This window comes from Cherax quadricarinatus, chromosome 29, assembly GCF_038502225.1.
Source record: "Cherax quadricarinatus isolate ZL_2023a chromosome 29, ASM3850222v1, whole genome shotgun sequence".
Classification (NCBI taxonomy): domain Eukaryota; kingdom Metazoa; phylum Arthropoda; class Malacostraca; order Decapoda; family Parastacidae; genus Cherax; species Cherax quadricarinatus.
Window position 1 is genome coordinate 15,595,086 of NC_091320.1, and position 15,275 is coordinate 15,610,360.

Here is a 15,275-nt window from a genome sequence, read left to right on the forward strand (position 1 = left end):
TTTTCTCCATATACTCTTCCCTCCTTGCATCACTTCTACTTTGTAAAAACTTCTCATATGCTAACTTTTTCTCCCTTACTACTCTCTTTACATCATCATTCCACCAATCGCTCCTCTTCCCTCCTGCACCCACTTTCCTGTAACCACAAACTTCTGCTGAACACTCTAACACTACATTTTTAAACCTACCCCATTCCTCTTCGACCCCATTGCCTATGCTCTCATTAGCCCATCTATCCTCCAATAGCTGTTTATATCTTACCCTAACTGCCTCCTCTTTTAGTTTATAAACCTTCACCTCTCTCTTCCCTGATGCTTCTATTCTCCCCAATACAAAATTATTTGTATTGGGGTTTTATAGGGCTACCACAGCTTGAGCCATATTGACAAGTAATTGCCACTTTTCCATATCTCCAGGGCACAACCCACCACATCACTGGAGATAGGCCTTATATGGCTCAAGTCGTTGTAGCCCTTGAAATGCAATGGCAACTACATCGCTCAACATTTTGTTACATTGCTATTGCATTTTTTTTGTGTATCTCACTCTTAAATGTATTCATTTTCAGCATGTTTTTATATGCCTGTAATGAGTTCCTGTATGTATGAATGATATAATTTGCTAAGGAAATTTGGCTTTTAACCATTGTTGAAATATTGACAGACCCAGCTTATGGTTTCTCCAACTTATTTATTTATATTAATATTTTTTCTTTGCCTCGGCCTTAATAAATGCAGATGGGTTGATGAAGGACAAGGGAAGCCATAGAATTGATGAAAAAAGGGTGGGTGGTTGGTGCATTGAGGTATCTGTGGAGACAAAGAATGTTATCCATGGAGGTAAAGAAGGGAATGTATGAGAGTATAGTGGTACAGGTCAGCCATCACTAATCTGGCAGTCAGTACTCTGGTTCTGTCAGTAATCCAACACTAATTTCGGCCAGCATAATTTCAAATTTCCGGGCTCACCACACCAACCTGCTGTTACTGTTTGGTGGTGGTACTTGCTGCATAAGTCATTCCAATTTATTTTTCTCCATGTTATAACCTGCTTACTTTTAGCCCTAGCCATAGTTCCAACGAATAAAAGAAGTGCTTCTCGTTGTGTAAAACACACACACTGTAAATTGTCCATAAAAGACAAAGTGGCTTTGAAGCCACAGTCAGTTGCCATGAGCTTAGCTCACTCACATGTTGTGACCGGTAAATTTGGGCCTTCATAAGAGACAATAGGTCTGTGTGATAAGTGTGCACTATATAAAAAAAAAATCCTGCAGCATGCACTGCATAATGAGAATAAACTGTGACTGTGTTTATTTTGTAAAACAGCGAATTTGGAGTGTATTTTTGGATGGTTTTTATGCTTGTATTCTCATTTTTTTGGTCTTGTTGGATACACTGGAAGATATATTACAGAAATAGATGTGATTTTGATTGGTTTCACGGTGGAAAGCACCTTGAAATTGAGCTCAAAGCAGCTGAAATGTTCGAGAGTAAACATATGATGTTACCGTCCAATGTGTGTTCAACTGGCCAGTCTAATACACGATCACAAATGGGTTGACATTATTTATACAATTATGACAATAATGCAGTAGTCTACATACCAGTAAATCTTCTATTTTTTGTGTGAATAAAAATTCAAAATGGAAAGCAAGTGTAATAAAAGAGGGGCCTGGAGACATGACTAATGAACTGAGATAATGCTATTTTAGTGCCAGGAATGACTGCATTGTTTATTCTGGACCCTGTTTTGAAATTGGCATTTCTTGAAATTTGTTTGAAATTGCCCAAATTACCAATTTCTGACCACTTTATTGGGTAGTTGAAATAGGTAAATGGGCTGTTTCTTGTACTCAAGCGACAGAATAGAAGCAGTACTAACGACATAGCTATGAGTTTGGCAGACTGGAACAATGGAATGGGCCTAAAATAGGACATAAAGTGGGTGAAATCGCCATTGGGTTAAGTGTACTACTCTGTAATTCGGCAAAATGACTAATCCTGCACCCTACAGGTCCCAATAATGCTAGATTAGTGATGGTCAACCTGTACCAACACTTATATGGATGTGAAGTGTGGGTTGTAAATGCTGCAGCAGGAAAGAGGCTGGAAGCAGTGGAAATGTCGTGTCTAAGGGCAACGTGTGGTGTAAATATTATGCAGAATAGTCAAAGTGTGGAAATTAGGTGGTTTGGTCATTTAGATAGGATGACTTGGAGGGTGTATAAATCTGTAGTGGAAAGGAGGAGAGGTAGGGGTTGTTCTAAGAAAGGATGGAGGGAGGGGGGAAAAGAGGTTTTGTGTGCAAGGGGCTTGGACATCCAACAGGCATGTGTAAGCATGTTAGGGATGAAAGGAGATGAATGGTTTTTGGGACTTGATGAACTGTTGGAGTGTGAACAGGGTAATATTTTGTGAAGGGATTCAGGGAAACCTGTTAGCCGGACTTGAGTCCTGGTGGTGGGAAGTACAGTGCCTGCACTTTAAAGGAGGGGTTTGGGAGTGGCATTTGAACTGTCGAATCTGAGTGCTTCTGCAAAGGCAGAGGTCATGTGAATGATGGTAAAAGTGTTGAATGATGGTGAAATTGTTTCTTTTTTGGGTCACCCTGCCTTGGTGGGAGACGGCTGGCGTGCTGAAAAAAAAAAGTTTATTTGGTAGAGGTGTGGCGAGTTCCTATGTTTGGCATAATTTGGAAGGAATTATGGCTTTTATTGTCATTACTATATATTTGTTTACTGTACCTCATGTTGATTTAATAAGCCTCACTATCACTACATCTAACTTGGCCTGGTAGTGTCACATCATTCCTTTCCACACACTTCCATATCAGCAAGGAATGTCTGTTAGAATGTAAGGCAAGTTCACTATCTTTCCAGGATTGTATCTTCAGTGTTATGAGTGTAAAGATTTCTTCAGAAGGTAGGATATTCGGAATCTCAGATAAATAACATTAAGTGATAAACTTGTTTTCAGTCAGTAAATAGGAATCCTTTATTAAAATTTCTTTCAAGTGATAAATTTAGAATGGATTTTCACACAGTTTTACATCTAAAAAAAAAAAAAAAACTTATTCTTTTGCTTTAAATATCAGGAATGAAAGGTGGCCGAACTTCTCTAGATCTTGAACTGGATCTGGCAGCTCAGCAACGGCGCCTCCGTCAGCTGCATGAAGAACTGGATGGTCTGCGAAGCCTTAAGACTCAACTAGAGAGTGTAAAAAATTCCCCTGACCCTCCTTCGTGGTTGGCTGACCAGACAACTATGACCAGTGTTCTCTCGCAGGTCTGTTCTCATTCATCAACTTGTTGGTGTTGTATACCATCAATAATATGATACTCAAGTTGTGAAGCAAAATTTATTGCTATCATCATCATCATCATCACAGCCATTATCATCATTATCACCACTACCATCATCATCATCATTATTATTATTAATCATTAACATCAGTTATAGGCAGAATGGAGTAGAGTTATTGGTGAATATTGGAAAGCCAGTGGTACTAGGTGACGAGGACAGTAACAAGAATAGTGGAGGAATAGAAATGAGTAGGAAGAGAAAAGAGAAGGGTGGTTTTCTAAACATGTATATTACACTAATATTCGTTATGCAAGAAATAAGATGGACGAATTGAGATTAGTTGCAAGTGTGGGTAGCATTGATGTTTTTGCCATAACTGAATGTGGTTTAATATGAAAAATTGGGAAATGCCTGCTGAATGTTACATTCAGGCTTTTAAATTGTTCCAAGTAAACAGAAGTATCGGAAAGGGGGGTGGGGTGGCACTCTGTCCGTGATCATTTAAATTTTTGCATAAAAATGGGTATAAAGTCTGATATAACACATACAGAATCTGGATAGAATTTTCAAAGGGGTATGAAAAATTTATTTTAGGCATGATATACCGTCCCCCAAACTTAGGTAGGGACCAAGGGAGACTACTTCAGGAGGAAATTGTTAAGGACATAAGGCATGATAACGTAGCACTTCTAGGGGACTTTAACTTTAGTCAGATTGATTGGAATATTTTTAGCATTGAATGGAAGTATGTTAGTAGGAACAACTCAGTAATGGTCCCAGATTTTCACTTAGCAGATTACAATGGGCTTAGAAAACACTTATCTGTTGACTAGGGTAACAAAGAGAGCTGTCAATATGACAGCTTTCTAAACACTATACATGCTGCCCAAAGAATGTTTATCCCATACAGTGGACCCTCGCCTAACGAACGCATCGCATAACGTTAAATCCGCCTCGGCAAGCGCTAAAAAACTCGCTCAACGCGATTCGTTCGAGACGCTTCCATGTGCGGCCTGAGCCCACCTCACTTGTTCCGTGGGTGCCAGTGTTTACAAGCCAGCCACCGCGGTCGCTTCCAAGCATACAGTCGAAACATTTCATATTATCACAGTGTTTTTAGAGATTGCACCTGCAAAATAAGTTGCTATGGGCCCCAAGAAAGCTTCTAGTGCCAACCCTACAGCAAAAAGAATGAGAATTACTATGGATATGAAGAAAGAGATCATTGCTAAGTATGAAAGCGGAGTGTGTGTCTCCGAGCTGGCCAGGTTGTACACAAAACCCCAATCAACCATCGCTACTATTGTTGGCAAGAAAACGGCAATCAAGGAAGCTGTTCTTGCCAAAGGTGCAACTCTGTTTTCGAAACAGAGATTGCAAGTGATAGAAGATGTTGAGAGACTCTTATTGGTGTGGATAAATGAAAAACAGATAGCAGGAGATAGCATCTCTCAAGCGATCATATGTGAAAAGGCTAGGAAGTTGCATGACGATTTAATTAGAAAAATGCCTGCAACTAGTGATGATGTGAGTGAATTTAAGGCCAGCAAAGGTTGGTTTGAGAGATTTAACCCTTAAATGGTCCAAACGTATATATATACGTTTTTTCATCATCTGAAAGTATGTAAAAAAATGTAGATCATCTTTTTTGTTTTACATTTGAAAACGTGTAAAAAAACTTTTATCTACATTTTTTTTGTTATATTTGAAAATATATAAAAAAGTAGATCTACTGTTGGAGCACTACGAATTTGAACGTCGATCTGTTTGGACCGTTTAAGGGTTAAGAATCGTAATGGCATACAGAGTGTGATGAGGCATGGTGAGGCTGCCAATTCGGACCACAAAGCGGCTGAAAAATATGTGCAGGAATTCAAGGAGTACGTAGACAGTGAAGGACTGAAACCTGAACAAGTGTTTAATTGTGACAAAACAGGCCTGTTTTGGAAGAAAATGCCAAACAGGACTTACATTACTCAGGAGGAAAAGGCACTCCCAGGACATAAGTCTATGAAAGACAGGGTTACTCTGTTGATGTGTGCCAATGCTAGTGGTGATTGCAAAGTGAAGCCTTTAGTGCTGTATCACTCTGAAACTCCCAGAGTGTTCAGGAAAAATAATGTCCTCAAGGCTAATTTGTGTGTGCTGTCGAGGGCAAACAGTAAGGCATGGGTCACTAGGGACTTTTTCTATGACTGGTTACACCATGCATTTGCCCCCACTGTGAAAAATTACCTAATTGAAAAGAAATTAGACCTTCAGTGCCTCCTGGTATTAGACAATGCTCCTGGTCATCCTTCAGACGTGGCAGAGCGACTTTCTGCGGAAATGTACACAAAAGCTATGTTTGAAAGATGCTTTGTAGTGACCTCAGAAACTCAGTTGACTCTAAGAGAGTTTTGGAGAGATCACTTTAGCATCCTCAATTGTGTAAACATTATAGGTAAGGCTTGGGAGGAAGTGACTAAGAGGACCTTGAACTCTGCTTGGAAGAAACTGTGGCCAGAATGTGTAGACAAAAGGGATTTTAAAGGGTTTGAGGCTAACCCTGGGAATCCTATGCCAGTTGAGGAATCCATTGTGGCATTGGGGAAGTCCTTGGGGTTGGAGGTTAGTGGGGAGGATGTGGAAGAGTTGGTGGAGGAGGACAATGAAGAACTAACCACTGATGAGCTGCTAATTCATCTTGAACAGCAAAAGGCCACACCTGAGGAAACTGCTTCAGAGGAGGGGATAGAGAAATTGAGGAAGTTGCCTACTTGAAAGATTAAGGAAATGTGTGCAATGTGGCTTAAAGTGCAAACCTTTTTTGATGAAAATCACCCTCACACAGCTATTGCCAGCTATGCTGGTGACTATTACACTGACAGTGTTGTGAAACACTTTAGGAATCTCATAAAGGAACAGGAGGTACATCCCTCTATGGACAGATATGTTGCGCGACAGAGGTCCAGTGACTTCCAAGCTGGTCCTGGTGGCATTAAAAGAAGAAGGGAAGTAACCCCGTAAAAGGACTTGCCACCTCAAGTCCTAATGGAAGGGGATTTCCCTTCTAAACACTAACACCATCAACACTCTCCCCTCCTCCCATCCCATCAATCATCACCAGATCTTCAATAAAGGTAAGCGCCATGTAACTGTGCATGTCTTCTTCAGTTTGTGTGTATTAAAATTAATATTTCATATGGTAAAAAATTTTTTTTGTTCATACTTTGGGGTGTCAGGAACGGATTAATTTGATTTCCATTATTTCTTATTGGGAAAATTAATTCGCCTAACAATAATTTTGCCTAACGTTGAGCTCTCAGGAATGGATTAATAGCGTTAGGCGAGGGTCCACTGTATAAAGAAATTAGATCAAATAGAAATGACCCAAAATGGATGAATAATAGGCTCAAATATCTTTTAGGGCAGAAGAAAGGAATTTATAGATGCATCAAAAGAGGTGAGAGTCATCTTAAGAATCAATATATCGACATTAAGAGGGACATTAAATAAGGGATAAGAAAAGGTAAACGGGAGTACGAAATTGAAGTTGCTAGGGATTCGAAGACTAACCCAAAAGGTTTTTTCCAGATTTATAGAACAAAAGTTAAGAGATAAGATAGGTCCCCTTAAAAATAACTCTGGGAATCTTACTGACAAGGAGAATGAAATGTGCTCAATTTTTAATAATTATTTTCTCTTGGTTTTCACACAGTAAGACACTGACAGTATCCCAGTAATTAACTTTTATAGTGTGCCTGAAGAAGATAAATTATGTAATATCACAGTCACTAGCAAAATGGTTATGAAACAAGTAGACTGACTGAAACAAAATATATCGCCTGGTCCTGATGAGCTTTTTTCAAGGGTTCTTAAGGAATGCGAAATTGAACTCTGTGAACCATTAACTAATATTTTTAATTTATCTCTTCAAATAGGTGTAGTGTCTGATATGTAAAAGATGGCAAATGCAATACCTATTTTTAAAGCAGGGGACAAGTCGTTACCATCAAATTGCTGCCCAATAAGCCTTGCCTCAATTGTAGGCAAATTACTAGAGTCAGACATAACTGATGCTATAAGAAATCATCTGGATAAGCATAATTTGATTAATGATACTCAGCATGGATTTATGAGGGGCTGTTTCTGCCTAACTAATTTATTAACCTCCTCCAGTAAAGCTTTTGAGGCTGTTCATCGTGATAAAGAATTCGATATTGTTTATTTAGATTTTAGTAAGGCTTTTGATAGAGTACCACACCAGATACTGTTAAAGAAAGTGGCAGCTTATGGCATTGGGGGAAAAGTGCTGTCATGGATCAAGTCATGGCTCACCAATAGGAAGCAGAGAATGTGGTTAAGTGGGGTTAAATCCGAGTGGGGATCTATAACAAGTGGCGTTCCACAGGGATCGGTCTTAGGCCCGTTGTTGTTGTTTATAATATAGTATATCAATGACCTTGATGAAGGAATTACTAGTGATATGAGCAAATTCGCCGATGATACGAAGATAGGATAATTGATTCAAACGAAGATGTCACGGAACTTCAGGAGGATTTAGACAAACTCAATTCCTGGTCAGCAAAGTGGCAGATGCACTTCATTGTAGATGAATGCAAGGTTCTGAAGCTCAGGAGTGTCCATAACCCTAGTACAGTGGACCCTCGACTAACGCTATTAATCCGTTCCTGAGAGCTCATCGTTAGTCAAAATTATCGTTAGTCAAGTTAATTTTCCCCATAAGAAATAATGGAAATCAAATTAATCCGTGTAGGACACCCCAAAGTATGACAAAAAAATTGTTTTTACCACATGAAATATTAATTTTAATACACACAAACTGAAGAAGACATGCACAGTTACATGACACTTACCTTTATTGAACATCTGGTGATGATTGATGGGATGGGAGGAGGGAGAGTGTTGATGGTCTTAGTGTTTAGAAGGGGAATCCCCTTCCCTTAGGACTTGAGGTGGCAAGTCCTTTTCTGGGGTTACTTCCCTTCCCTTTAAATCTCTCAAACCAACCTTTGCTGGCCTTAAATTCACTCACATCACCACTAGTTGCTGGCATTTTTTAATTAAATCGTCATGCAACTTCCTAGCCTTTTCACATATGATCGCTTGAGAGATGCTGTCTCCTGCTATCTGTTTTTCGTTTATCCACACCAATAACAGTCTCTCAACATCTTCGAGTACTTGCGATCTCAGTTTTGAAAACATAGTTGCACCTTTGGCAAGAACAGCTTCCTTGATTGCCATTTTCTTGCCCACAATACAGTGGACCCCCGCATACCGATTTTAATCTGCGCAAGAGGGGTCATTGTTATGCGAAATAATCGGTATGCGAATGAATTTTCCCCATAAGAAATAATGGAAATCAAATTAATCCGTGCAAGACACCCAAAAGTATGAAAAAAAATTTTTTACCACATGAAATATACATTTTCGTACACACAAAGAGAAGGATACATGCACAATAGTAGAGTAGTACATGCACAGTATATATTGTGCATGTACTAGTCTACTAAATGAAGAATAAATGACACTTACCTTTATTGAAGATGCAGCAATGACTGATGAGACACTGTGTCCTGGGAGTGCCTTTTCCTCCTGAGTACTGTAGGTCCTGTTTGGCATTTTCTTCCAGAACAGGCCTTATCACACTGTGTATGCCACTACGATTCTTAAATCTCTCAAACCAACCTTTGCTGGCTTTAAATTCACCAATATGAGCACTAGTTCCAGGCATTTTTCCCTGTTCACCTGGGTGTTAGTCGACTTGTGTGGGTTGCATCCTGGGAGACAAGATTAAGGACCCCAATGGAAATAAGTTACAGTCTTCGATGACACTGACTTTTTTGGGTTATCCTGGGTGGCAAATCTTCTGGGGTTAATTGTTTCTTGGTATTCTCAATAAGCCACACCAACAACGGTGCTACAGCAGCAGCAGCAGCTGACGGTGGTACAGCAGCAACAGACGATGCTACAGCAGCAGCAGACGATGCTACAGCAGCAGCAGACGATGCTACAGCAGCAGCAGCAGCTGACGGTGGTACAGCAGCAACAGACGATGCTACAGCAGCAGCAGACAATGCTACAGCAGCAGTAGCAGCTGACGGTGGTACAGCAGCAACAGACGATGCTACAGCAGCAGCAGACGATGCTACAGCAGCAGCAGACGATGCTACAGCAGCAGCAGCAGCTGACGGTGGTACAGCAGCAACAGACGATGCTACAGCAGCAGCAGACGATGCTACAGCAGCAACAGATGATGTTACAGCAGCAGCAGACGATGCTACAGCAGCAACAGACGATGCTACAGCAGCAGCAGACGATGCTACAGCAGCAGCAGACGATGCTACAGCAGCAGCAGCTGACGGTGGTACAGCAGCAACAGACGATGCTACAGCAGCAACAGACGATGTTACAGCAGCAGCAGACGATGCTACAGCAGCAGCAGCAGCTGACGGTGGTACAGCAGCAACAGACGACGCTACAGCAGCAACAGACGATGTTACAGCAGCAGCAGACGATGCTACAGCAGCAGCAGCAGCTGACAGTGCAGCAGCAGCAGCAGCTGTACCACCAATAGTAGCGATGGTTGATTGGGGTTTATTATACAACCTGGCCAGCTCGGAGACACGCACTCCACTTTCATACTTATCAATGATCTTTTTCTTCATCTCTATTGTAATTCTCACCCTTATTGCTGTAGGGTTGGCACTAGAAGCTTTCTTGGGGCCCATGGTCACTTATTTTCCAGAAAAAGCACCGAAAACACTGTAGTAATACGAAATATTCAGATTGTATGCTTGGATGTTACCGCGGAGGCTGGCTGGTAAACAATGCCACCGGCGGCACATGTGAGGCTGGCTGAGGGCGCACATTGGACGCGTCTCGGACGAAAATCGGTGAGCGGGTTTTTAAGCGGTATGCGAGGCAAAATTTTTGCGATTAAAGCAAGCGGTATGCGGATTAATCGTTATGTGATGCCATCGGTATGCGGGAGTCCACTGTAGTAGCAATGGTTGATTGGGGTTTTGTGTACAACCTGGCCAGCTCGGAGACACGCACTCCACTTTCATACTTAGCAATGATCTCTTTCTTCATATCCATAGTAATTCTCACCCTTTTTGCTGTAGGGTTGGCACTAGAAGCTTTCTTGGGGCCCATGGTGACTTATTTTGCAGGTGCAATCACTAAAAAGGCTTTGATAATATGAAATGTTCCGATTGTATGCTTGGAAGCGACCGCGGTGACTGGCTGGCTTGTAAACACTGGCCAGAAGTGGATGCGTCTCAGACGGAACAAATAGTGTTGGTCGAGTTTTTTAGCGCTAGTCGAGGCAAAATTTTTGCGTTAAAATGTATCGCTAGTCGGATTTATCGTTAATCGATGCCATCGTTGGTCGAGGGTCCATTGTACTTATAAGTTAAATAATGTAGAACTTACCTATACAGATTGTGAAAAGGACCTGGGGGTCCTTTTCAGCAATGCCTAAATGTACATAATAAGGCAAACAGATTACTGGGATTTATATCTAAAAGTGTAAGCAATAGAAGTCCAGCGGTTATATTACAGCTTTATACATCATTAGTAAGGCCTCACCTAGATTACGCAGCTCAGTTCTGGTCTCCATATTACAGAATGGATATAAATTCATTAGAAAACATTCAGCGTAGAATGACTAAATTTATATATAACATTAGAAATCTTCCGTATGAAGAAAGATTGAAGACCCTTAAACTACATTCACTTGTAAGATGAAGAATGAGGGGAGACATGATCGAAGTGTATAAGTGGAAAATGGGTATTAACAAGGGGATCAAAATAATGTTTTGAGGATAGCCCTCCAAGAGAGAGCTTGCAATAATGGATTCAAATTAGACAAGTTTAGATTTAGAAAGGATATAGGAAAGTACTGGTTTGGTAATAGGGTAATTGATGAGTGGAATGGTCTGCCTAGGTGGGTTATTGAAGCTAAAACCTTGGGTAGCATATACGTATATGCTTCTAAACTGTTGAGTTCTGAGCACCTCTGCAAAAACAGTGATTATGTGTGAGTGAGGTGAAAGTGTTGAATGATGATGAAAGTATTTTCTTTTTGGGGATTTTCTTTCTTTTTGGGGATTTTCTTTCTTTTTGGGGATTTTCTTTCTTTTTGGGTCACCCTGCCTCGGTGGGAGACGGCCGACTTGTTGAAAAAAAAAAATATGTATATATATATATATATATATGTTTTTTTCAACAAGTCGGTCGTCTCCCACCGAGGCAGGGTGACCCAAAAAAGTAAGAAAATCCCCAAAAAGAAAATACTTTCATCATTCAACACTTTCACCACACTCACACATTATCACTGCTTTTGCAGAGGTGCCCAGAATACAACAGTTTAGAAGCATATACGTATAAAGATACACAACATATCCCTCCAAACTGCCAATATCCCAAACCATTCCTTTAAAGTGCAGGCATAGTACTTCCCAATATATATATGTATATGTATGTATATATATATATATATATATATATATATATATATGTATATATACATATATACATATATGTATATATATATATATATATATATATATATATATATATACAGTGGACCCCCGCATAGCGACCTTAATCCGTGCAAGAGGGCTGGCTGTTATGCGAAATGTTCGCTATGCGAATGAATTTTCCCCATAAGAAATAATGGAAATAAAATTAATCCGTGCAAGACACCCAAAAGTATGAAAAAAAATTTTTTTTACCACAAAAAAATGTTAATTTTAGTACACACAAACTGAAAAAGGCATGCACAATTACATGACACTTACTTTTATTGAAGATCTGGTGATGATTGATGGGATGGGAGGAGGGGAGAGAGAGTGTTAGTGTTTAGAAGGGGAATCCCCTTCCATTAGGACTTGAGGTAGCAAGTCCTTTTCTGGGGTTACTTCCCTTCTTCTTTTAATGCCACTAGGACCAGCTTCAGAGTCACTGGACTTCTTTCGCACAACATATCTGTCCATAGTGGCCTGTACCTCTCGTTCCTTTATGATTTGTCTAAAGTGGTTCACAACACTGTCATTGTAACAGTCACCAGCACGGCTTGCAATAGCTGTGTGAGGGTGATTTTCATCAAAAAAGGTTTGCACTTCAAGCCATTTTGCACACATTTCCTTAATCTTTGAAGTAGGCAATTCCTTCAATTTCTCTCTCCCCTCCTTTGAACCAGTTTCCCCAGGTCTGGCCTCTTGCTCTTGAAGTTGATCTATCAGCTCATCAGTGGTTAGTTCTTCATTGTCCTCCTCCACCAACTCTTCCACATCCTCCCCACTAACCTCCAACCCCAAGGACTTCCCCAATTCCACAATTGATTCCTCAACTGGTATACTCCTCTCAGGGTTAGCCTCAAACCCTTCAAAATCCCTTTTGTCTACACATTCTGGCCACAGTTTCTTCCAAGCAGAGTTCAAGGTTCTCTTAGTCACTCCCTCCCAAGCCTTACCTATAAGGTTTACACAATTGAGGATATTAAAGTGATCCTTCCAAAACTCTTTTAGAGTCAATCGAGTGTCTGTGGTCACTTCAAAGCACTTTTGAAACAGAGCTTTTGTGTACAGTTTCTTGAAGTTGGAAATGACCTGCTGGTCCATGGGCTGCAGGAGAGGAGTGGTATTAGGAGGCAAAAACTTCACCTTAATGAAGCTCATGTCCCCATAAAGTCGCTCTGCCACGTCTGTAGGATGACCAGGGGCATTGTCTAACACCAGGAGGCACTTAAGGTCTAATTTCTTTTCAGTTAGGTAATCTTTCACATTGGGGGCAAATGCATGGTGTAACCAGTTATAGAAAAATTCCCTAGTGACCCATGCCTTACTGTTTGCCCTCCACAGCACACACAAATTATCCTTGAGGACATTCTTTTGCCTGAACGCTCTGGGAGTTTCAGAGTGATACACTAATAAAGGCTTAACTTTGCAATCACCACTAGCATTGGCACACATCAACAAAGTAAGCCTGTCTTTCATAGGCTTATGTCCTGGGAGTGCCTTTTCCTCCTGAGTAATGTAGGTCCTGCTTGGCATTTTCTTCCAGAACAGGCCTGTTTCATCACAATTAAACACTTGTTCAGGTTTCAGTCCTTCAGTTTCTATGTACTCCTTGAATTCATGCACATATTTTTCAGCCGCTTTGTGGTCCGAACTGGCAGCCTCACCATGCCGTATCACACTATGGATGCCACTACGCTTCTTAAATCTCTCAAACCAACCTTTGCTGGCCTTAAATTCACTCACATCATCACTAGTTGCAGGCATTTTTTTAATTAAATCGTCATGCAACTTCCTAGCCTTTTCACATATGATCGCTTGAGAGACGCTATCTCCTGCTAGCTGTTTTTCATTTATCCACACCAATAAGAGTCTCTCAACATCTTCCATCACTTGCGATCTTTGTTTCGAAAACACAGTTAAACCTTTGGCAACAACAGCTTCCTTGATTGCCGTTTTCTTGCCCACAATAGAAGAGATGGTTGATTTTGGTTTCTTGTACAACCTGACCAGGTCGGTGATACGTACTCCACTTTCATACTTATCAATGATCTCTTTCTTTATTTCAATAGGAATCCTAACCCTTATTGCTGTAGGGTTGGAACTAGAAGCTTTCTTGGGGCCCATGGTCACTTATTTTCCAGAAACACCACCGAAAACACTGTAATAATACGAAATATTCCGAGTGTATGCTTGAATGTTACCGCGGAGGCTGGCTGGTAAACAATGGCACAGGCGGCACATGTGAGGCTGGCTGAGGGCGCACATTGGACGCGTCTCGGACGAAGGCCGCTGAGCGGGTTTTTGTCCACTATGCGGGGCAAAATTTTAGCGAACAAAGCGTCCGCTATGCGGATTGTCCGCTATGCAAGGCGTCCGCTATGCGGGGGTCCACTGTATATATATATATATATATATATATATATATATATATATATATATATATATATATATATATATATATATATATATATATATATATATATATATGTAGGGAGTAGGTTGGTAGACAGCAACCACCCAGGGAAGTACTACCATCCTGCCAGATGACTGTGAAACAGAAACCTGTAACTGTTTTGCATGATGGTAGGATTGCTGGTTTCTTTTTCTGTCTCATAAACATGCTAGATAACAGGGATATCTTGCTACTCCTACTTACACTTTGGTCACACTTCACAGACACGCACATGCATATATATATACATACATCTAGGTTTTTCTCCTTTTTCTAATAGCTCTTGTTGTTCTTTATTTCTTCTATTGTCCATGGAGAAGTGGAAAAGAATCTGTCCTCCGTAAGCCATGCGTGTTGTATGAGGCGACTAAAATGCCGGGAGCAATGGGCTAGTAACCCCTTCTCCTGTAGACATTTACTAAAAAAGAGAAGAAGAAAAACTTTATAAAACTGGGATGCTTGAATGTGCGTGGATGTAGTGCAATGACAAGAAACAGATGACTGCTGATGTTATGAATGAAAAGAAGTTGGATGTCCTGGCCCTAAGCGAAACAAAGCTGAAGGGGGTAGGGCAGTTTGGGTGGGGGGAATCCATGGGATTAAATCTGGAGTATCTGAGAGAGTTAGAGCAAAGAAGGGGTAGCAGTAATGTTGAATGATCAGTTATGGAAGGAGAAAAGAGAATATGAATGTGTAAATGCAAGAATTATGTGGATTAAAGTAAAGATTGGATGCGAGAAGTGGGTCATAATAAGCGTGTATGCACCTGGAGAAGAGAGGAATGCAGAGGAGAGAGAGAGATTTTGGGAGATGTTAAGTGAATGTATAGGAGCCTTTGAACCAAGTGAGAGAGTAATTGTGGTAGGGGACCTGAATGCTAAAGTAGGAGAAACTTTTAGAGAGGGTGTGGTAGGTAAGTTTGGGGTGCCAGGTGTAAATGATAATGGGAGCCCTTTGATTGAACTTTGTATAGAAAGGGGTTTAGT

At 40.7% G+C, this 15,275-nt stretch overlaps 1 protein-coding gene across 2 annotated transcripts in view; it reads left to right on the forward strand.

The window, feature by feature from the left end:
* Positions 1-15,275, forward strand: part of kibra (WW and C2 domain containing protein kibra) — a 190,277-nt gene that overhangs the window by 155,007 nt on the left and 19,995 nt on the right. For both annotated transcript variants that reach the window (XM_070089618.1, XM_070089619.1), the window contains one exon: positions 3,098-3,288. In XM_070089618.1, coding sequence (XP_069945719.1) covers positions 3,098-3,288 — 191 coding nt within the window. The remainder of the gene's footprint in view (positions 1-3,097; positions 3,289-15,275) is intronic.